Raw genomic sequence first — 21970 nt, 5'->3', positions numbered from 1 at the left:
AAATCTTTTGAAAAGTATGAAAAACTACAAAATCAAAAGTCATAGAACCCATTTTCAGAAGGAGCTGAATGTTTTTATGTATGGATGGATAATGTGATGGCCACACTCCAGTAAAGTCAGTGACTCTCGTGCACCCTAATTTATTCATTAAACACATTGAAACTTTAATTTGTAATAAAATGTTGATTTAAATACATTAGTTCTATTTGTAAGCGCGCACATTTAGTTACTTGTATTTTTATCAACTCGTGCTCATCTTTGGTTTGAGCTTATGATTAATTCTTTGTTTGTTTTACCGGCTTCTCACCTGACGTGGTTCCTGGGAGTTACCCGACAAAAGATGGCGGCCAGGGCGTGGCACACCTAAAAGCTCAGGGGATAATTGGACTGCACCACTAGTTCCTGCTGGGGAGGGGGAACTTGAATTTGCTTTGTTTAAATAAGCTTTTGTATTTAATTTAATATTTGAATTTAAAGTGTAATATTTTTGATTTCCTTCTTTGGTGTTTATTTTATTAACAAACTTAACTGTACTGTGTTGTTTGTTTGTAGTTAGTGATTGTATTGTGTTTAGGTATCCCTACTGTGTGTAATGGTCTGATCAGCCAGTATATGTACCCTTGTGTGTCATTTGGGAGAGTCAGTTCTGTTTTGTTGGTGCAGCCAGTTGGTTTGTTCACATTTATTTTGCCTGAGTTCAGTTGTTGTTACTTTGACCTTTTTATAAGCTCAGTATTTAGTTTAGCAAAAATATATTTTTTAGGTTAAAATAAAAACCCTGGTTTTCTAATAATTCCTGTGGGGACTCCTGTTTTCAACTGGGTCCGTGACAATAAAATAACACAAATGTCTAGAGGTGGTTAAAATACAAAAAATGTTTGGATAAAGAAATAAACTGGAGTACAACAGTGTAAATTTTGACTCAGCATTTAAACAAGAAAAAGCTTTTTGAGCAGGAGGTCTCATAGCAGAACTGGACTCAGCAGAAACTCTTTCAGGGTGACTTTCACCGGGACCAGATCCCAGCAGACGTGTCAAAGGCCAGAGGTCAAAGTTCCTCTGTGGTTTTTTCTCTCTCACAAACACAAAGGTAGAAAGTTGTGCCCTCTGACCCGTTTCACGTTACAGAAGATGAGGATGAGTAAGGCCCAGAAGAAAACAGCGATGACTCCGGTCCCGATCAGAATCACTATCTCCACGTTGGCCCTGTCACTCGAACCTTGTCACAGAGAGGTAAACAGAGAGAAGAGCGAGTCACCCTTACACTGTAAAACAACAACACCAAAACATGCCCCCCGGTCAGGGTTTGTACCCTGCACCAACTACAGGGGGTGCTGCGTTACAAAGCATTTACCGCCGCTCTTTGGCTGAAATCAGTTTGCTGAGCAGACTTTTACCCTTTTCAGGGTATTCTGTTGAAACCACTTTAAGTAATGCTACTAAATTATTCATTCTGACCACAAAATGTCTAAGAAGTCAATGAGTTTCATTTGGAGAGAAGCAGCAGGGGGCACATGAACTTCAGCTGCAGTCAAAGTCTGAGAGGCGGAAAGTGTCCACCGTTTTTTTTTTGTTTTGTTTTGTAAAAGGGGTGGAGGTCTGAACTCCGGTGATTTCAGGCCTGAGTGCACCTGAGAGTAATCTCTGTGCAGCGCTCTCACCGATGACCCTGACGGCGGCTGAGGAGTGGACGCAGCCTCGCTGGTTGCAGGCGGTGCAGGTGTAGAGCCCGGCGTCCTCCTCTCTGACCCGCTGGATGCTCAGCGTGCGGTTTGAGTCCTGCAGCTGGATCCCTGCAGGCGGAGGGGAGCGTGTAGGATGAGAAGTGACACACACTTGCAGTGGCTCCTTCATTTTTCACATCATAAAATTGTGCAGCATTTTTTTATTGCCTGCAGACAAAGCAAAACTGTTTTTGTTTTGTGTGTGTGTGTGTACGTTTGTTTGTCTGTACCGTTAGCAAATTATCTCATAAATCACTGGGAGGGTTTCAATGAAACATTTATTGAGTAATCATTAGGTGTCAACACTGGTTGGCCACCGGATCTAATTGTCCTTAGCCTACAGACAAATGGCTAGGACTCAGTGAATTTTACAGATACTGAGCTAAAATTCAGGGTGCACGCAACATATACTCCAAGCGCTAACAGATGATGGAAGATATCCTAATATCACATGAGACTGTGCAGGATGTCATTTTCAAGGTTTACCCAAAATGGCCTCAACTCCGTCGTTTCTCGTCATAAGATGAATCTTAGCCTAAAACCCGGCGGGCAATGAGCATTCCCTGAAGGAACGCCGGGCCTCGTTTTTGTTTTGGATTCTTGTCACACCCCTGGATATCATTCCGTCGCTCTCATCTATTATTCCATCATCCTACATGTCAAGCCACATGTCTTAGCAGCCCGCCCGAGTTAACCTGAAGCAGAGGCTGTCAATCAAACCCACTCAGCTCTCGGGAAAGAGGCACTTTGAGAATAGAAATGAGTCGTGTCTGTTGGACAGCTGTGTTTTATTCAGTGCAAGGATTCTTGTCAGTAGCTCTGTAAGGCATTTACTCAGCAGTACGAGGTCAATGTTAACAACATTTATAGTTCTTTAGATTTAAGTAATGCCTATCTAATGTTTATTGGCCACTGCTGTGAAAGGTGACAATGACAGCAAGTCGGCGACATGCATTCCTCTAAGAAACGCCAGGTTTTAATTATCCTTTGGACGAGCTCAAGGTCTGCCTAATTAGGTCTCCCAGACTTTGACGTCCTGCTGGTGTGCAAGTGTGTGTGGCTGCTGACACACACATGGCAGGCAGTGTTGCGTAAACTTGTGCATCACCTGTGTGTGTGGGTGGATTTCGTTCTTTCTTTCACCTGACATTTGGTGGAGAGGCTGGTTGTCCTTGAACCAGGAGAGGCGGGGCAGAGGTCTGCCCTCCACGTCGCACTCCATCCGCAGAGACTCCGTTATGTTCACCGTCTGGTTGGTGAGGCTGCGCTTGTACCAAGGCGCCTCCAGGGCTGGAAAACAAGCAGACAAAACAATAAAAAAAAAAACAGGACTTGTGAAAAGAAACTAAGATTTGTCTCCGCTAATGTGTACAGCAGAATCAAACATGTAATCCTGTATGATTGAAAAAGGTGACTATAAATAAATACATGACAGAAAATTCAGTTAAAATGTTCATTTGTCCTGAAGGGACTGATGTGAGGGTATTTCAGGACAGGACATGAATGAAGTGTAAAAATTGTTTGTGTTTTTCTGTTTTTCTGCCTCGGAGCGCCTCGGCTCTGTTTTCTGTCACTGCATATCTATGCTGTGCAAACACCAGGTACTCTCCCCATTATGCGTGGGTACCGGAGAGCGTGAGCACGCCTTTGTGAGTGTGTGTAATTGTAAGCCTCCAGCCTTTCAGCGCCAGCTCTGCTCTCGCGGCCCATCGTGTGCATTTCTTTTGTAGAGCTTTGCTCCGTAATTAGCTCTGGTTGGAGTGAACGTTTTCTTGTCATTTCTGGGGCTTGTCTTTTTTTTTTTTTTTTACATCCTCACCTTTGACAGAGATGTATCTGGACAGACACTGTTTCTCCCCGCTGCGTCTGCTCTGAGCCGTGCACACGTAATGTCCCTCGTCCTGCAGGCTCACGGGCTCGGCGGTGAAGTCTGAGACCCAGCTGTTGGAGTGCTCCTGGAAGAAGAGCTGGCCCTCGAGGAGTTTGGCGTAGAGGTGCATGCTGCTGCAGTCCAGCTCCTGGGGCTTACCCCGCTGGTCCTGCAGGGCCTGAGGGTTTAGGCGGTACCACTGCAGCTGATCGTAGGTGTAGCTGTCAGCACTGCAGCGCAGGGACACTTTGTCCTGCTCCAGCGGCGTCTCAGAGGGTCGAACATCCACACTGAAGCCCTCGGGGATGGCTTTGAGGGTGAGAAAGAGGCAGTAAGAGGTCAGGGTGAAGCTTTGTATCGTACAGTGATGAAAAGCATTCATTAAAAGATTGATCCATTGAAATTGCAGCAATGAAAAAGATATACAGAAGGCTCACGCTAAAATCCAGGAGCATCTAACCAAGGGATGTCGACGGAATCTGTCTTTGTTTTGAGCATCCCAATAAAACAGCGGAGAGTAAAATGTTATTTGTGCCGCTCAGTGTGGATATCCCGAAGGCCAGCCTCATCCTGGGAAGTTTTATTACGAGTATTTTTCTAGCATTAAAGTGTTACAGGTAATAAATTTGGGGACATACACAGAGAGGTCATTGCAAACCGTAGGTGATTATTTTCCATCAAGTTTGGTATAAAGAAATTCAAGTTTTGTTGATGAATGGCTAAAACCTTTCTGCACAAAGGTCAAACAAAGGTTTCAGGGACAAATCCTACCTGTACAAAGAAGATCCCAACCTTAAAACATGTACCATTTTTCCGTATTTTTGTTGTTTTTTTTCTGCTGAAATATTATTCTGTCTAAGAAAAAGAACAGTTGTACTCTTTAAATCTAAACTACAAAAACAGTGAAGCACTCAGATGAAAAGAAACTGCGGGTGTTGAAAGGTCATGTAACTCCACACGTGTTCGATTGGGGAAAGATCAGGGGACCTGAATCGCCACAGAAGGACCTGATCACGACCCAGGCAGTCCATCGACAGGCGTTGTCTTGTTTAAAGACTGTACCACTCTCAGGAAGGGAAAGACATGCAGACGTAGGATGTCTCTAACGTAGAGCTGCGACATCAGGGTCCCTTGGATCACTACCGAGCTGACCTGAAGTATCACACATCTATTGGCTCCACCGGCCTCTATAAAGTGCTGTTAATGCTGTCTAATGTGTCTCTGAGGCATCCTCTGTGTCTGCTGACCTTCACTGACTGTTTGGACCGACTATCAAACGCTCTGGCAACTGCCTGATAACACCGACGCTCCACTTACAGCACCACTTACTGCCTGTTCTAGACATGCCAGCTCCTCGCAAATCAAATCATTTACATATCCTCAAATTAACTCCAAACCAGACCATTCCATCTGCCTTTTTTATTTTGTTAGTGAGTGTATTTGCGATGTATTGAGTTTTAATTGTAAGTGAACTTTATTACTTTTCAAGAAAAACGCTTAAAGGATTTCCTTTAAAACAAAATAGTTGTGTTTATGAGCCCATGACCTCATCCCTTCTGGGCTTGTATATAATAATCTTTTTCAAATATTTTCAAAGATTTGTTTACTTTATCTGATTCATATCTCATGTTTTAATACTGTGAACCTCACAAGGTCTGTCCTGCTCCATTGTAACACAGTAAAAGCAAAACCCAAGGACACCGTAAATTCGTCAACTTAGACATATAAACCACAAATTATCTGCTCAGTAGGTATTAAAAAAATAAACTGTGTGTGTTTGTGCACTCACTGGTTACATAGAAGTAGATCAGCCGCTCATCTTTGCCCACTTTGTTTTCAGCAGAGCACATGTACATGACGGAAATGCTGGCGTTGCGTATTTGAAGCCTGCTCACTATCTGTCAGGTGGGGAAAGGAGGAAGCGTGCAAATTTTAGTAGGAAGTCCAGTCTGCTGTCCTGTAGCCGAGCGGACATGAAAACAGGCGAACGCACTGAGGTGCGACTGATACAAATGAAGCCTTTGCATGTGCGAGCGTCTGTGTCCGTGATTGTGATGATTTCCTCTAATAGTAGGAGTTTATACATTGTGCAGACGTGTGCGCCTTATGCACAAGTCTGGATGTTTATATTGAGCCCTAACAGGAAGCCTGCAGAGGAAAACCCATTCTAAATATTTCTCCAGTGGAAATAGCTCCTGATTGACAAATTCTGTTATGGAGCTTAGAATTTAGGACACTTACATAAAAACACAGTTCAGAGAAAAGTCAAGTTTACACAAATGTTGTTCTTTTTTTGGTTTGTTTGGGGTTTTTGTGTGTGTGTGTGTTATGCTTTAATCAGAATAAAACTAAAACATAATCCTATGCGATCGATTCATAGAAAAACTGTGAGCACAAACAGCTGTGATGAACCTTTTGCCGATTATCCACCACCTCGATGGACGTTTCGACTGATTCGATTTCATTCAAGGCGTTTTCTGAGTTAATCTCCCGCCAGTTCTGACAGTCGGCGATCCTCTCACTCTGACCTTTCCTGTCTCGGCGGACCCTGGAGAGAAGCACAAACACATTCGTGACATCTCCACTCATTGACATGGGCATTAGAGAGTGAACGGTGGACAAGAATTCAAAAACACATCAAACACCCTTGGCTGTAAAAAGACACACACACACACAGGCTGGATTGCATTTCAGATCAGCTTGTATCTCAGAGCATAAACAATTATTGCAAGTGTCCTGACAACTAATGGAAAACAGCCATTTCTATTATGATGATCCACAGTATGAACATCATAGCAGAGCTAATGAAACATGAAATGGAATTTATTTGGGATTCTTGCCTAAGGGACACAGATATACAAGAAGACAAAGTAATGGGACTCAGTTTCACCTAATCTTGAAAAAAATAAAAAAATAAAGCAAACAAACAATGCATCTGTAAATTCAATGAGATTGAACACTTCAGATAAGAAACACTGCCGTTTTTCAGCTAAAAAAATGTTTTATTATTTCTGCGCAGTCAGTGACTAAACGATCCATGGGTTGGTACTGGCCCTTACACAACCCAAAGCACGATGACATTTTTGTAGGGTGTATCTGCTGTTTGTCACTAAAATGGCAGCTCTGAGCACATATTTATGTTCAAACACACTACCAACACTACGGCTCGTACCACTAAGACCCCTACAATTTTAAACCTCTGATATTTTTAAAGTGCACCCAAACATACGCTTTCGCCATGAGCTCCAGGGACACAAGAAAATTCAATTCTGATACAAAAGAAAAAGGTCAAAACAAGTAAATATCAGTCAGTGCCCATAAAATGCCACATTAGATGCACTGCGAATGTAAAAGGACATAAACTGGACAGCCAAAGTTCTGCTATACCATGATGAGTGTCCATACAGTGTGTGTGCTTCCCATAAGAACACATCGGGTATCTCGGGTCTGCAACACGGAAAGGTCAGAGCGGCAATAACTTTTAAAAAATTAAGCCCTGGGGGAAGACGGTGGAAGAATGTAACTACAAAAACGAAATTCAGCAACAGCACTTACAGCATTGTAAAACAAAAACAGAAAAAAGGTGAAAATGGTGGCCTGGGGAATCCATTAAAACATGCTGTGCCCTTCAGAAGAGATAAAGAATAGGAGAAGAAGCCCGAAGCGACACTTAGCGATAAGTGTTTGTTTGTTTCCGTGTTGGTTGTGTACTTTTAGGCGTGTGTGTGCGTGACATGCAGCATCATGATGGGTAGAGGCACACGTGTAGTTAATGTGTTTGTCTTTAATGAGAATTTGTCTTTTTTTTCTGCTCGTGTGGATTGTCTTTGACACAGAAAGTGAAAATGCTGGGTCAGAGACAGCCCATGTTGAATGAACACACTCACGATGAGGAGGAGGAGGAAGCTGGTTGGACATCTCCTCCTTTCATTACCCTCCAAATGACTTTCATCATCACCTCTTTGCTCTAATCTCCCCCTCTGTTCTTGAGTCAGAACCTTTCATACTTTAAACAAATTCCTTTCGTTTGTCATTTTGTCTTGCAGAACTTTACATTCTCTTCAATCTGTTTCTTCAATCTTTCTGACCTGTTCATTCCAACCTTTTCTTCTACTGAGACAAACATCAGTCTTAGGTATAAATGGACAGAAGTATTTCTTACAGTCGGCTCTGGGTGCCGTTGAGGACACAGGGGCCCCAGGGCCTCCACTGCCAGCTGATGTTTGGAGCAGGGAGACCGTAGGCGGTACATGTTAGCGTCTGACTGCTGCCGCTGGGGTACGGACTGGAGGGATCGGCCACTTCTTTCTCATGAATCTGTGGGGGAACTGAAAAACACCAGAGCCAGTCAATCAACCCAACCAGCCAAAACTGTCATTTTTAGGCTTGTAGCTCTAATTGTACTTCATGTTTTCTGCGTAAAGGAAGGAAACAACCTAATGATAGCCTGCCAGAACCTTGTGGTCCTGTTCGTTTTAATGTGGGAGGAAAATTGTGCGAAGAACAAAACAAATGACAGAGTGTGCAGATACTTTTCTATAGTTTTTATCCTAAATTTAATTTAGGATGTACAACAGCTCAACCAACAAAACAGTTTTGGTACACAATAATATGCATTTATTTATAAAACAATAGTATGTGAAGGTAATAGTAAAGTTTGCATTGTCAGGGAACATTTGTATAAATTCTTCCAAACTTCATCTGTCGTGGTGCCTTCTTTAATCAGCTTGTTTTACTTTTCTCTTGTATATTTATTGGTCTGCTGTGGAAAGATGCTGATCTACTTTCAATCCAATACAGCTTCATCATTTAGAAAGGGGACTTATTTACACATACAAAAAAATATATATATATACATTTTGACTTCATGACGTGAGCAAAAAACTGCATCAGAGCAAATTTTAAAAAGTGACTTCCTCTAAGTGCAGCTGATTTGTAACATCTAGTGGTGAAGTATTAGATTGCAACAAACTAAATAAACCGCTGACTTCAGGTATGTAGCAGGTTTTACAGTTGTAGCAAATTTAAACGATTCGAGGGTCATTTGAAACTGTGCTGGCATTTTAACTGAATTCTTCCCCGGTGACAAATGGATACGAATATTTTACTGCATTTTGCAAGCAGATGACATTAAAAGGTTACGTAACTTTCTTGCTAGTTATGTTGGCGTATATAATGTCACCGCAGATCAACAATTTGCAGCGTTACATGGAAAACCTTCATCAAAGTGGTTGGGCATTGCCACCTAGAGGCCCAAAGTGTCATATGCAGACACGTAGTGAATCACCAGGGCATAGTCACCAGCACTTTTAAACTTTTTGGTTTCACCCAAAAGTGGGCGTGGCGATTTTAAGCAAGAAAGTAATGGGATGTTGCTCCAGTCTATTACAGTAGACACAAGGAGATGCATTAAATAATAATTAGTCATATAACAACCTTTTGATTAAAAAAATGAAGTCAAATCAGAAAGTAGTAATTGAGACTGTTCTTGACCAAAATTGTGCCTTTTAGCTGAAGCTGAGCTAAGATTTACAGATCCCAGGCTTGTAAATTACAAATGGGAGCCTTAAAGCTGACATTTTTTTATACATAGCTTCTTAATAATTCAAACACAACTACGCTGTAATGAATAGGTACCAGGAATATAATTCTATACTACACATGTTTGCAGAAGGCATTTGTCATATTTTCCACTTAGAGCAACCAGCACCACGTTCACGTACCGTTGACAACAAGTGTGACGTTAAGCCTCTTCTCCAGCGAAGCGGCTCTATTTCTCAGCACCACCGTGTACAACCCAGAATCCTCCTGACAAGCCTCCTTAATCTCCAAAGCGTAGTTAGAGTGCATCCTCATCCTTTTCATTTTGAACTCTGGGAGGTGGTTTAACAGCCTTCCGTTTTTATACCTGGACACAAGATGCACACAGCTGCTACAGCACAAAGAAACGCCGCTGCTCAGGGGCCCGGCTCATCGGTTCATCTCTAAATTGCAGCCATGTTAGGTAGGCCTGCGTGTGCTTTTGTCCTTTTACATTTAATGACTGCACCAGAGTCTGATCTTACCATTGCGTTTCCGGTGTGGGGAAGGCAGAGACGTTTAGTTGTAACTTGAACGACTTCTGGCCGGCAGTCACCTCCACCGCCGGTCCATCTCTGTAGTCAAGGTTGATAAACGGCCTTTCTGGAATTAGAGGCATTTTGTTGTTTAAATAAAGTGCTCGTGGCTTTAAAAGCTAGAAGTCTGCACATGAAACACTCAACTGCTGTGGGCTTGAAATGTGGCTTTAAAAGGTTTTTTTTTTCGACGTCTCCTTTCCATGCAGACACTTTGTGGTTTAGGAGTTTCTCCGGATTTTGAACACAAATTTGTGGTTTAAAGAGAGGAGCTTTACCAACTGGAGTGGATTCTTAATGACAAAGCCACTTTGATAGTGCAAAACGCTAAAAGCCTAACATCCCCACAATAAAGTCATTTAGAAAATTTACTTTCACAGCAATGAGAAGTCTGAAACAAATTACAACATGAAACACAATATAATTGGGAATAGGACCCATGACTGAACCTATCTTTGTTTTTTTAATGTGGACAAAATGGTGCTGCATTACAAGATGCTTTTTGTAAGCACGGATCTAACAGATGATGCTTACAGAAATACTCTAATAAAAGTAAAGTTACTATGAATAAGACAGCATGTTGATTTTGCTAGTGTTTAAATAGTGGTATAAATGTTTATCTTTATTTGTAGCATGTTGTTGCTTTGTGTCTTTACTCAGTGGAAATACTGCAGCTGAAGGGAAAGTTTGGATTTTTTGAAGTGGGGTACTGAAAACTCAGTAGTCAGTGTCTTACCTGCAAGAGACACCAAGTTATAGACTCAGGGAGAATTCTCATGAAGAAGTCAAGCTAACAGCTAGCCAAGCGTGTTGTTTTGTAGCACATGTTTTTATGCAGCACATATTGCTATTGCAACAAACCACAGACTGTGTTCCAACACAGATGCTTTTATTTGGCATAAACAACAATGGCTTTGTAAAGATTCAAAGGTTGTGTGGTGTAAAAGTTCACAGTAGAGCACTGACTTAAACCGCTCTGAAAATCTTTGGTTTGATTTGTTTTAGGTGTTAGAAAATATACTCTGAAATTGGCCCCAATCGGATTACCTGTTAGCTTTACTCCTCCATGAGAATTCCTCCCTGATTCTTTAAACTGAGATCGCTCTGACTGCTTTCTACTGCAGGTAAGATACTGACTGCCGATACCTACTCCACAGAAACCTAGTTCGTAAAGTTCAAACTAACCCTTCGAGTTACTTGGAGATGGTAACATGGATTGTTATTTTGTTGTGAATTTTCAGAGATTAACAGGTGTAAAGTGAAGTTTAGGCAGGTCCTCTCGGTGTAGTCTTTCTGCTCCTCACCATGAACTGTGACTTGGGTCTGTAAGGTTTCTGTTGAGTCCATGCTGGTGACGTTACATATGTATAGTCCTGTATCTGTGACGTTGACGTTGTAGATGGTCAGGATCCGAACAGCCTCTGTGGCATGAGACAGGGCTTCTCGATGGGGCTTCGACTCAACGCAGCTGTTCGTCTGGTAAGCAGAAACAAACTGAGTCCTTCCACACACGAGCTGAAACGTTTCACTCTTGGTTGAAAACCTGCAGACTACCTGTTTGCCAGGATAGGACCACTGAATGTCCACTCCAGCATTGAACTCCACCATGGCCGTGCAGTTCAGGGTGAGGGCCTCCCCCACCAACAGCTCCACCGGCTCCTCAGGAAACAGCTTGACATCGTAAATCTGACTTCCTGTCCAGGAAAAAGAAAAAAAAAAAACAGAGGCACGGTCAGCAGTTTTTCCTTCCTTGCAGGACTGGAGGAAATGACTTTCCTTTGGACCAGAGAAGACAGCCTACTATAAAGACGTTTTCTGTCACAACCTTGCACCGTTTCCATTCATGTGTCAAGCTGCATCACTAAAGGAAATAAAAGTGGAACTCAGCCAGGCCTCAATTAAAGATAAGAGAGAGAAAAGCCTCGAAAGCTTTGGCCAGTGGCCAGGGAAGCTGAAACTCAACCCATGTCTTTCTGCCATCAGTGAAAATGATGATGATGTCTCTGCAACAGACTGTGATCGCCTGATTGTTTAAAACACCCCTATTAGTCTTTAAAGTGAGGAGCCCATTCTCTCCTCTGAGTGATGTAGCTATTATTTTTGTCTGGCAGCGGTCAGGATGAGTTTTCTCTCCTCCTCTACAAGAGGGAGGTGAATGATCTCTGGCCACAGAGCAAAGACCCCCTCAGGGGCTTTGCAGTTCTCTCACAGCGAGAGGGAAACTTCTGCAAAATAAAAAAAAAGGTTCATCAAGTTAGATTTCTGAAATCCAATTGTGAACTCCCTTTTCTTCCTTTTTCTTTATTTCCTCCAAATTCTGCTGCCGTAATGGCTCATGTCATCCCACTTGGAAAAAAAAGGGGGGGAGGGGGGGTGAAATGAGTTGCTTTTGAGAAAATGACATGATTCAATAAAAGCCTTGAAATTTTCTGCATTACCGCATAATTGGCTCACTCAGAATTATCGTGGCGAGGCGGTGAAAGCAGAGCCTCAAATCTAACTCGTATATTTTTTTTTCCTGGAACTGGAGTGTTTTTGTAACTGTTCGTGTTAAAGCGCGCGTGAGTGTTTGGACTCGCGGACTTCACACTTTTAAAGCCAATGTGCATTTTTACCTGTGGGGTGGATCAGGTAGCTGGCAGAGTGGTGCTCTTTGCCTTCCAGTGAGGCCACACATACAACAATAACCATGTGCATGCTGTCAATGATCCGCCGGGGAATGGACCAGCCTTGCTTGTTGTTCCATGTCATCCCATTCATCTCTAGGGGTGCTGAATACTGTTGGGATGGAAAGAATGCATAAAACTTATTGCCTCTAATACAATGAGTTACATAAGTTATTCATCCCTCTTGGTATTCTCTCTATTAAACCTTACAAGCTAAAATTTAACTAGATTTTCAATTCAATTATGAGCACTGGACCTATACAAAATGCTCCAGAGGATAAATGAGGGAAAAACCGATTCAAAGAATTCCACAAAATGAATGGATGCATATGTACACCTGTCCTAAAAGCCCCCCAGAATCAACTCTAGTTCAGCACCTTGAAGTAGTAAGATCCACCACCAAGCAAAAGACCGCATGAAGACCAAGGAACCCGCCACACAGGTCAACCAAAAAATTGTGGTAAAGTACAGATCAGGGTTGGGTTATAAAAAACATATTACAAAACCCTGAACATCCTGCAGAACTCCATTGAATCCAGATCGGAGGGTGACCTTCCAGCAGGACAATGACCCTAAACCCACCGCTGAAGGAACACTTCTTTGGTTTAAGGAAAACAAGTTTAATGTCCTGGAATGGCCCAATTAAAGCCCAGACCTCAATCTGACTGAGAATCTGTAGTTTGATTTAAAGAATGTTGGACAGGAGCAGTATACAACTTGAAGGAGCTGGAGGAGTTTGGTCATGAAGATTGGAGCTAAATTCCAGTGGTTAGATATAAAATCATGGAGAGGGACCTGAATGTCTTTTTCAGAGTGGTAGTGATGTGTATATTTAAAGCTACTACCCTCCAAACTTCCTTTTAAAGTCCAGCCGGACAATAAAACAGAGAGAACGCAACCCACTGTACATTTGAACTGCGCTTGTTGACAGCCTCAACAGGTGGTGTATAATAAAAAAAGGTGATGCATACTGAGACGAGAGTGACGTTCAGATCCGGCACCGTGACCAGACATGGCACGATGACGTGCTTGGCGAGACGGGTGATGAAAATGGTCTCCAGGCCATTTGTGTTGCCATCGCTGGAGCTGCCTCTCATCAGAAAGGGCTGCGTGGGGTCTGGATGGAGAAAAAAAGGGGAGCCGTTAAAAGGTAATCTCAATACCAGCTGCGGTAATGGCAGCTATTACCAAGGTAACTTTGTGAACGAGCACACGGATCCCCAGCCTGATAATGCCTCCCTGGGACGAGCTGTATGTGGAGTTTATCATGATTATGGACGCCTCAGTCTGTCCCCACCTAGCACATAAGGACTGTTATTACATACCGGCACAGAGATAGACAGCCAAAAGGTTTAATCTCCCTGCTACTGTTTCACCTCAAGCTGTCTACTGGAGGGAAAATAGCTCTGCCATGTTTCTCTTTTTATTGTCTGACTCTACAGAAAGCTTTGGAAAACATCCCAGCGACTCTGTCACCAATTTACATCGCAGCCAATACCGAATCTCATATTCTCATGGCAAGATAACACATTAATATTAAAACTCTTATCTCCCTGCCTTTGAGACAATATCAATACTTTTGCACATCATCCAAAGATGTTGTGTGACCGGCTTTCTGTTTTTCTTTTCATTCCTTTCTTTTTTCTGATTAGCCTTCTATTATTATATTTTTCCGAACAGAGCTGAAAGCTATCTTCTTAAGCTGTTATGGGGCCGGAACAACGGCCCTTGTAGAGAGCCTTACATTTCTTCCTCGCAGTGATCTAAATACACAGAAGTAACAACTCCTCCGCCTTTTAAGTTCTGCTCAGCAAATAACTGCAGGCATCAGGAAAGAGAGATCTCCGACAAAAGGCAAGAAAAGTTTGAAGTGCCTCGCAGATTTGAGATGATTTTCTCCTATTTTATATATATATATATATATATATATATATCCCAGATGTCAAGCCTATAGCTAATTAGAAAACTCCTGTGTGAGAGGAATTAAATGTCACATTTTGTCATTATTTCTAACTTCCAGTCAAATTAATTGTGATCAATTAGAACATCTGTGATCTTTGAGCAAGCTGAGCACATCTGGGGTTTCTACACGATTATAAACTGATCAGAAAACAGCAGAAGTATCTCAGTTTTAAGACCCATAAGCTGTGTCTGTGCCTGTCTGTAACGTGAAAGCAAATTACCAGAAGAAGAAGAAGAAGAAGAAGAAAAAAAAAAAAAACGGTTTCTCAAAGGTAAAAAAAAAACACATTTGATGATGAGTGACCTACTAAAGATTAGACTCCAATCAGCACAGTTACTACAGTAATCAGGATGTATAGAGTGAGCTATAGTACCATTAATCAGAGCTGTAGTGGCTGTACTGCTTAAACGATGCTGTGGATGGTGCACTTCCTGGATAAAAGTACTTCAATCTCAACACATGGGTTATCAGCAGAGGTTTGAATTTCCAGTACATCTCAGACAGAGTGAAATAAACTGTATAGGGTTAGATTATATGGGCAGCATCCGTCTTTCCTGGCTCATATCGACTCCAGCATGTTTGGCACAAACCTGAGCAGACCTACAGTGAATTCACCATCTTCATAGTGAAGCTTAAAGACGGGACTGTGGTTGTATTCAGCTGTGTGTCATGAACTGTGCTTGGAGGCGACGTTTTATTGATGGCACCATGAATGCCTGCAGACTTGCCAGAACACTGGCTGAAAACATGACTCCCAGTCTTGAGAAGCTTGGCACAGGAGAAACATTCAAGCGGCGGAAATGTGCCAAGATACACTGCCGAAAATACAGACGAGTGTCGAGAAAAGAACAAGCCAAGAATTTCACTCACAAAAAATCCAGTTGAAGATTTTTTTCGTGGTATTTTAAAGAGACAGTTCTGAACTTAAATGGGGTTCAGGGGAAAAAATATGAACAATAAATATCTTACCTGTTGTAGATAGTGTTTTGAACAATGCACTTCATGAAACAAATGTCAGGGTTGGGGGATATTTGTTTTTTAGTGGTTGAGTTTGGTTTGGTTCTTTGTGGTCACTTATGATTGTATTCTTGCTGTCTGCTCCTTATTTATGACCTTTTTTGGTATTTAGACTTATTCTAGGATACACAATAGCTCTCAACTTTGTCCTCGGAAGTCCCAGCTTCATTCACACCTGCGTTTTATCCATAATCCACTCACCTGTCTTTCATCGAGTAATCACCCTCCCTGGTATTTACACTCCATGTTTTTTACTTTGTTTTTTAGTACCCTGTTAGATCCCACTATTTGCTTTGTGTCTCCAGCTGCTCCATGTGTTTGCCAGTCCTTAGTTTTGGGCCTTTTTCTTGCAGAAAATGATTTGGCACTGACAAATAACCCCAAAGTTTTGTGAAATAGTCATAAAAGGCTAATTAAATTGTGATGTAAAGATAAACAATAATAAAACTTTTTGCATGAGTGGCTACAATTTTTGAGACTGGAGTTTTTAAGACGATAACAATCCACTTTGGTCTTAGCTCTTCTTGAAGTAGGCGTTAGCTCGTCAGTCTGGTCAGAAATAAACTATTTCTTCAAACTGAGGTTGTATAAAGTGCTATCTACAACAGGTAAGATACTTATTGCTCATATCCACAGAACCACACTTCAAAAGATATGAACTATTCCTGATGTGTTTGTCAAATGGTACACATTTATTCTAAGTTGTATGGTGAATAAATTTGACATTTTAAAACATATTTATACATTTTTTAAGTCTCAGTAACAAAAATTGGATTTTAATGCCCTGAGCTGCTACAACAGAACCTGCCATTTAAAAACAAATATATCAGAACAACAAGAATTCTGATTTCACTAGTGAGCAAACATCTTAAAGTTACAATTATAGCTTCAAAGATAATCCTTTTGAGGTGTGCTCAGATTTTTTCTGAAAGGTCCATGTTTGCATGTTTAGTGGACAGCATGCAGCACAGAAGGGGCAAATGGTCGACATCTGCCTGTCTAATTGAATCAATGTGCACACCCTCTCATCCCACCACACACTGAGGCCTAATTTATGGCAGCGATTACATCTGCTTCTGATCAGCGCGCTCGTTAGATCTGTGGAAACTGTTTTGGCACCTTGTCAGGGGGGATAAACAGGCGTTTCACATGAGTGGTCTGGTCAGCAGGACTCCCCCCACTACATGAAAATCATCTGCTTCTATCTACTGTGCCTTGAATGTTTCTCCCAAAAGCACATTAAGACAGAAAAAATAAAAAAGAGATAAGCCTGGAAGCCAGGTTTACAGCCGAAAGGTGATTCAAGGTGATATGAGACAGAGAAAGTAGGTTGGCTGTAAATTCTGGGACAAGATATATATTAAAAAAGAAAAACTGTGCTGTTCTTATCAAATTTGAAAGCCTCACGAGCATTGCTGCTATATTTCATTATTTAGAAATATAAAAGAAACCCTGTTTCTTTGTACAGAAGTTAATGGGAAGACCAGTCTCATTGTTATGAAAAGCTTTGCATCCCTTATTTCTGAAATAATAATCCTGCCAGCTTCCATGTCGTTATCGAGGCCAACTCAGCAACTTCCAGTTCTAATAAAGCAGCAGCAGCAGCTTTGATATTCAAGTAATATTCAAACAGAAGATCCATTTCAATAAAAAAAGCCTCAGTTTTCCTGCGAACCTCCAAAGAATAACAGACTAAAGTTTCCACAGAGCTGCAAACCATGATATCTGAAGGGGAAAGAAAAATCATGATTAGAAATGAGATATTTTGTCAAATCTGACAATTTAATTAGCATAATTACCATGCAGCTTTCTCTGACAATTACCTTTAAATGACATAAGAAACACATTAAAGCAGTTTTTCATAATGGGTGTTCCATGCTGAGCCAGGTGAACAAGTCATTTAAGTATGTTTTATTATAATTTTCATCAATAAAAGGGGTTGTTCAGGTCTTTTGAAGTGGGGAATAATATAATAATAATAATATCTTAGCTGTTGTAGTTAGCTCCTTTTATGACCTCGTGCTGAAAAACTAGAGTTTAAATCAGACCAGATCAATGAGTTAATGACTAGTCTGAGTGGGTCCAAGACAGAAGAGGATTGCTGCCATCTTAAAACAACTCCAATCTCAGAAATGTCATATCATTTCAAGCGAAACACTATTTTACGACCCGTTTACCTTTCCATCAAACTCAAGTCATCCAAAGAGCTATCTACAACAGGCAAGATATTAATTGTTCACAACCTTTCCATAGAACCCCGCTTTTAAAGAACTAAACTATCGCTTTAAGGTGTGAGGCTCACCTCTGACAAAGACATAAACGCTGGCAGCGGTTCTGCCATCGATGGCCTTTCTTTCTTTGTAATAGCAGCGGAAGTAGCCCGTGTCTTTGCCCAGCGCCCCGTTCAGGACCAGCCTCTTGCAGTACTGCCTCCCAGTTTGTCCGGGACATTCACTGATTAGGACGGACCTCTGACCGGGGGGCTGGGTGGTCTGCAGTTGGGCCTGACGGTCTGTAAGCTCCTGTCCAACCAGCTCCTTATCCGGCCAGACCCAGGCCAGAGTGTGCTCCCCCCTGCGGAAACATCAGCCAAAGGACAGTATATTATATATATATCATTTTCATCATAAAAAGCAACTAATTACACTTATTTACAATCAGTGTCAAGTCATAACCATAAAACAGTTTGATTGCGTAAAAATACACACGTCTGTGTTTTCTTTCCCCTCTGTCACAGAAACTCAGTTATCTTAACCTGGAGGCACTAAGAGCCCAGACTGCGTGGAATCATAAAATACTGATAGCTCTGCTTTCATCACCTGCCCACATCTAATACAAGTGGACAAAATTTGTGCGCAGCGCCAAATGGTGATGACTGGATATAGCTTAAAAATGACAGAGCTCGGTGAAAATACCCCGTGGGTAATTTTCCAGAGCCACGTAAATAACACGTCTGTCAAAAACCAAGGAAACTACACACTGCTAGGTATAAGCTGACTGAAATGAAACTGATATTCGGTCTCAAGAGATCCTCAGTGGTGCCGCCACTGAAGGTTAACATGCAAACAACTACTTAGGACCAGTGTTGGGAAGAGCCCAAAAGTATCACCAGCTTTCCAAAGATAGCAGTTTTTTTTTCTTTTCACTAACAGAATGGTTAATTGAGTGACAACTTGGCTGCAGAAAGCGAACCTGAGATTTCATAATGATAAATGATTGTTATTTTTAGCAACATATATCTATCACACAGTTGCAATTTAAATCAAAGCTTTAAAAGGGGGGAGAAAAAAAACATCTCTGCACGGCTAAGAACCCTGAGATATTATATATGCGCAACATAAACTCTTCATTTGTAACTTCACTCTGTTCTTTAGGTTCAGATTTATCTTAGCTGTTCCTCAACCTTCAATCTACCTGACAGAGATTTGGTTTCTTGGATCTGCTGCAAATATTCCCCTTTGGCATCACTTTACTAAGAGATTAATTAAACCATGACACATCACAGTTACGCTTTCTCCTAATAAAAACAGCTTATCTGTAAAAAGCCGATAGATGCTAATTAACACTAATTATTTACTAACAAATAATGATTGACATGAAAATCCTACATAGATGTTAAAGAGAATCGATTAATACTGGTCACTTAAAGCAATAGTATGGATCTTTTGAAGTGAGGTTCAGTAAAAAGGTTATGATTCTGAACAATTAATATCTTGCCTGTTTAGATAGCACTTTGAACAATCTCAGTTCAGAGAAATGGAGTTTAATTCTGACCAGATTGACAAACTAATGCAAGTCTGAACTCACATGAGACTAAAGTAGATTAGAGTTGTTTAAAGACAGCAGCAGTCTAACAAATGTCTTAGTAGTTCACAAAAACACTATTTTATAAACCTTAACATCACTGTCAATTTCACATTGCATTATTATAGTTATTCTTCTATTATGAGTATTTGCAAGCTAGAATAGAGGCGCCAGCAGCTAGCTGTAGCACCTCTGGTGCAGCCTGGGGCAAGTCTAACAGAAATACAATATTCCTGCAGGAATAATCTTGTGGTGTGAAAGTGACGCTTAATATGCTTAATAATTAGTGTTCATACAAACCACTATAAAACATTTAAGATTGGAGTTTTCATAAGATGGCAGAAAACCTCTTTGGTCTTGGTCCTACCCGGATTAGCCATTAGCTCATCTATTCAATCAGAATTTAAGTCCATTTTTCCAACATAAGGTTATTTAAAGAGCTATGTACAACAGGTAAGATATTAACTGCTTATAACCTTGCCACAGAACCCTTCTTTCAAAGATCTGAACTGTTGTTTCAGTGGTTAATAGAATGATTATTTGGTGATGTCAGCTACTTTTATGCTACTTTATAGACTATTGTAACAAATTTGTCTCAAACCTCTTCCTGTCCAGTGAACACTAATGCCTGCTGATGCGTACTCTACACCTGTGGTGTCCAATCCTGGTCCTGGAGGCCTTTTTGTTGTTTTCCTGCTCTTCAGCAGGTCTTCAAGTTCAGCAGAAGCCTGCTAATCATGTATTTACTCAAATCAGGTGTGTCAAAGCAGAAAAACATCAAAATTTTAGATGTCCGAGAATTATGTTTTTTTTCTTGGTCTCTTGTTTGTCTGAATAAGTGGCTGAATTTAGTTGTTTCTCTGCTTTGACACACCCGGTTTAAATCAATAGGTGATTAACAGGCTTCTGCAGACCTACTGAAGAGTGAGAAACAACTAAAACCTCCAGGATAGTGGCCCTCCAGGACGGCATTGGGCACCACTGCTCCACACATACCAAGGATCATATTGGAAGCACTTTGCCACCATCTAGCAGTCGGCCCTTGGGACTGTGCAGCAAAGTGGGGCATTAGGCAATATTTGAAATACTGTGATGAAGGAACAGTAATAACTGTACAGCCATGTATGTTGTAAATCATTTTCAAAGCCCTATGTCAGCAATAGCAACATCAGTAAAAAAAAAAAAACCTATCTGAGACTGGAAAATTTGTTTACCATTAAGCTTAGTTCTGTCTCATGTAGCTAATTTGCATCATACCTAAATTTAGATGTATTGTATGTGCTATATTCAAACTAACAATCTTTACTTATTCTAGCATCTCACAGTGCGAAAACAGTTTATTTTTTCATATAATTGTAAATAAATTCAGGCAGTAATGGATTAAAGTTACTCATTGCAAAGTTTGTAATGGAAGGCTATCCTGAACTATATCAAATGGTGCAGTTTGAAAGAGTTTCCTCCAGTAGTTTTCCAAATATATCAATGCACAGTACTTAAATTGGTGCCACACTCCATGAAAGTGAAGCACTCGACTAAATATCAGCATTATAAATCACAAATCCAAGTACTAAATGAACAAACAGTTGCTAATGTACATAAGCAATGGAGCACACATACCTGCATGTAATAGAGAGTGTTTGGTGGACTTGAATCACTCGGTCGTCTCTGGAGCTGTCCAGTACGGGTGGAGTCATAGAAAAGCCTATCACCAGACCTGAGGGAGCAAACAGAGCGGCTGCGTTAGATTCATGTTACACGGGTCAGTCAGGACCGAGTGGTTCTGACAGGGCGCTGCTGGTAGGCCATCAAGCCTCAGAAACACATCTGAAATAAGACACGTTGTTCTCTGCATTTACAAGCTGTAAGGCAATTTGTGGCAACGCACTCAGTCCCTTGTGCTGAATAACACCCAGACAGAGAAATCCTGGCCCACTCACTCATGATGAGGCAAAGCCGCTCTCAGCTCTGGGCCAGCAGTTGCAAAAAACTATTTGTCCTTGATTCATTACCGGCTCACTCACTTCTCTGGCTTTCGCTTGGTTATTATGAGGGGTTTTGAATGTCATTACCGTCCCCGGGTCCCTTCAGGCTCCTATTAGCATTTATTCAAACTTTATACCCAACAGTCCATCATATTTAAAAGTGTCGCCATGACTTATGCTCCACCTGGATTTCATTAGAGGAGAAAAACAAACAGACCAATAGCAAAAACAGAGAGACCAAATGCTCGAGGAGAAAATCTATTGTATTATATTATAGATTTTTTCCACATCAGAATATGTTTTTTATTTGAAAATGGTTTTGATGTGCACGCAGGAACTGATGTATATAATATATGTTGGCATTTTCCCAGCCTCGACTGACAGTCATGACAGCAGAATTGACACAGACTTCAAACATCGAATTTATATAGGCTAAAAGCAAAAGCGCTCCTAAAAAAAGCAACATTAGGACTTTTTTACATACAGGTGCTGGTCATAAAATTAGAATATCATGAAAAAGTAGATTGATTTCAGTAATTCCATTTAAAAAGTGAAACTTGTATATTAAATTCATACATTACATACAAACTCATATATTTCAAATGTTTATTTCGTTTAATTTTGATGATTACAAATGACAACAAATGAAAATCTCAAATTCATCATATCAGAAAATTAGAATTTTGTGAAAAGGTTCAAAATTGATGGCACCTGGTACCACACTCTAATCAGCTAATTAACTCAAACCACCTGCAAAGGCCTTTAAATGGTCTTTCAGTCTAGTTCTATAGGCTACACAATCATGGGGAAGACTGCTGACTTGACAGT

General features: G+C 41.0%; 1 protein-coding gene across 2 annotated transcripts in view; it reads right to left on the bottom strand.

Annotated features, from left to right (window-relative positions):
* flt4 (fms related receptor tyrosine kinase 4) overlaps positions 1–21970 on the bottom strand; it is a 60034-nt gene that overhangs the window by 13057 nt on the left and 25007 nt on the right. For both annotated transcript variants that reach the window (XM_017426658.3, XM_017426657.3), the window contains exons 2-16: positions 20778–20874; positions 17659–17930; positions 13348–13493; positions 12326–12488; positions 11265–11404; positions 11015–11186; positions 9660–9777; positions 9318–9502; positions 7757–7922; positions 6007–6142; positions 5384–5492; positions 3544–3903; positions 2868–3014; positions 1662–1793; positions 1113–1219 (exon numbers count right to left, since the gene is read on the bottom strand). In XM_017426658.3, coding sequence (XP_017282147.3) covers positions 1113–1219; positions 1662–1793; positions 2868–3014; positions 3544–3903; positions 5384–5492; positions 6007–6142; positions 7757–7922; positions 9318–9502; positions 9660–9777; positions 11015–11186; positions 11265–11404; positions 12326–12488; positions 13348–13493; positions 17659–17930; positions 20778–20874 — 2450 coding nt within the window. The remainder of the gene's footprint in view (positions 1–1112; positions 1220–1661; positions 1794–2867; positions 3015–3543; positions 3904–5383; positions 5493–6006; positions 6143–7756; positions 7923–9317; positions 9503–9659; positions 9778–11014; positions 11187–11264; positions 11405–12325; positions 12489–13347; positions 13494–17658; positions 17931–20777; positions 20875–21970) is intronic.

Source organism: Kryptolebias marmoratus, linkage group LG9 (genome assembly GCF_001649575.2).
Source record: "Kryptolebias marmoratus isolate JLee-2015 linkage group LG9, ASM164957v2, whole genome shotgun sequence".
Taxonomy (NCBI): domain Eukaryota; kingdom Metazoa; phylum Chordata; class Actinopteri; order Cyprinodontiformes; family Rivulidae; genus Kryptolebias; species Kryptolebias marmoratus.
This window is presented reverse-complemented; position numbering and strand designations above follow the sequence as displayed.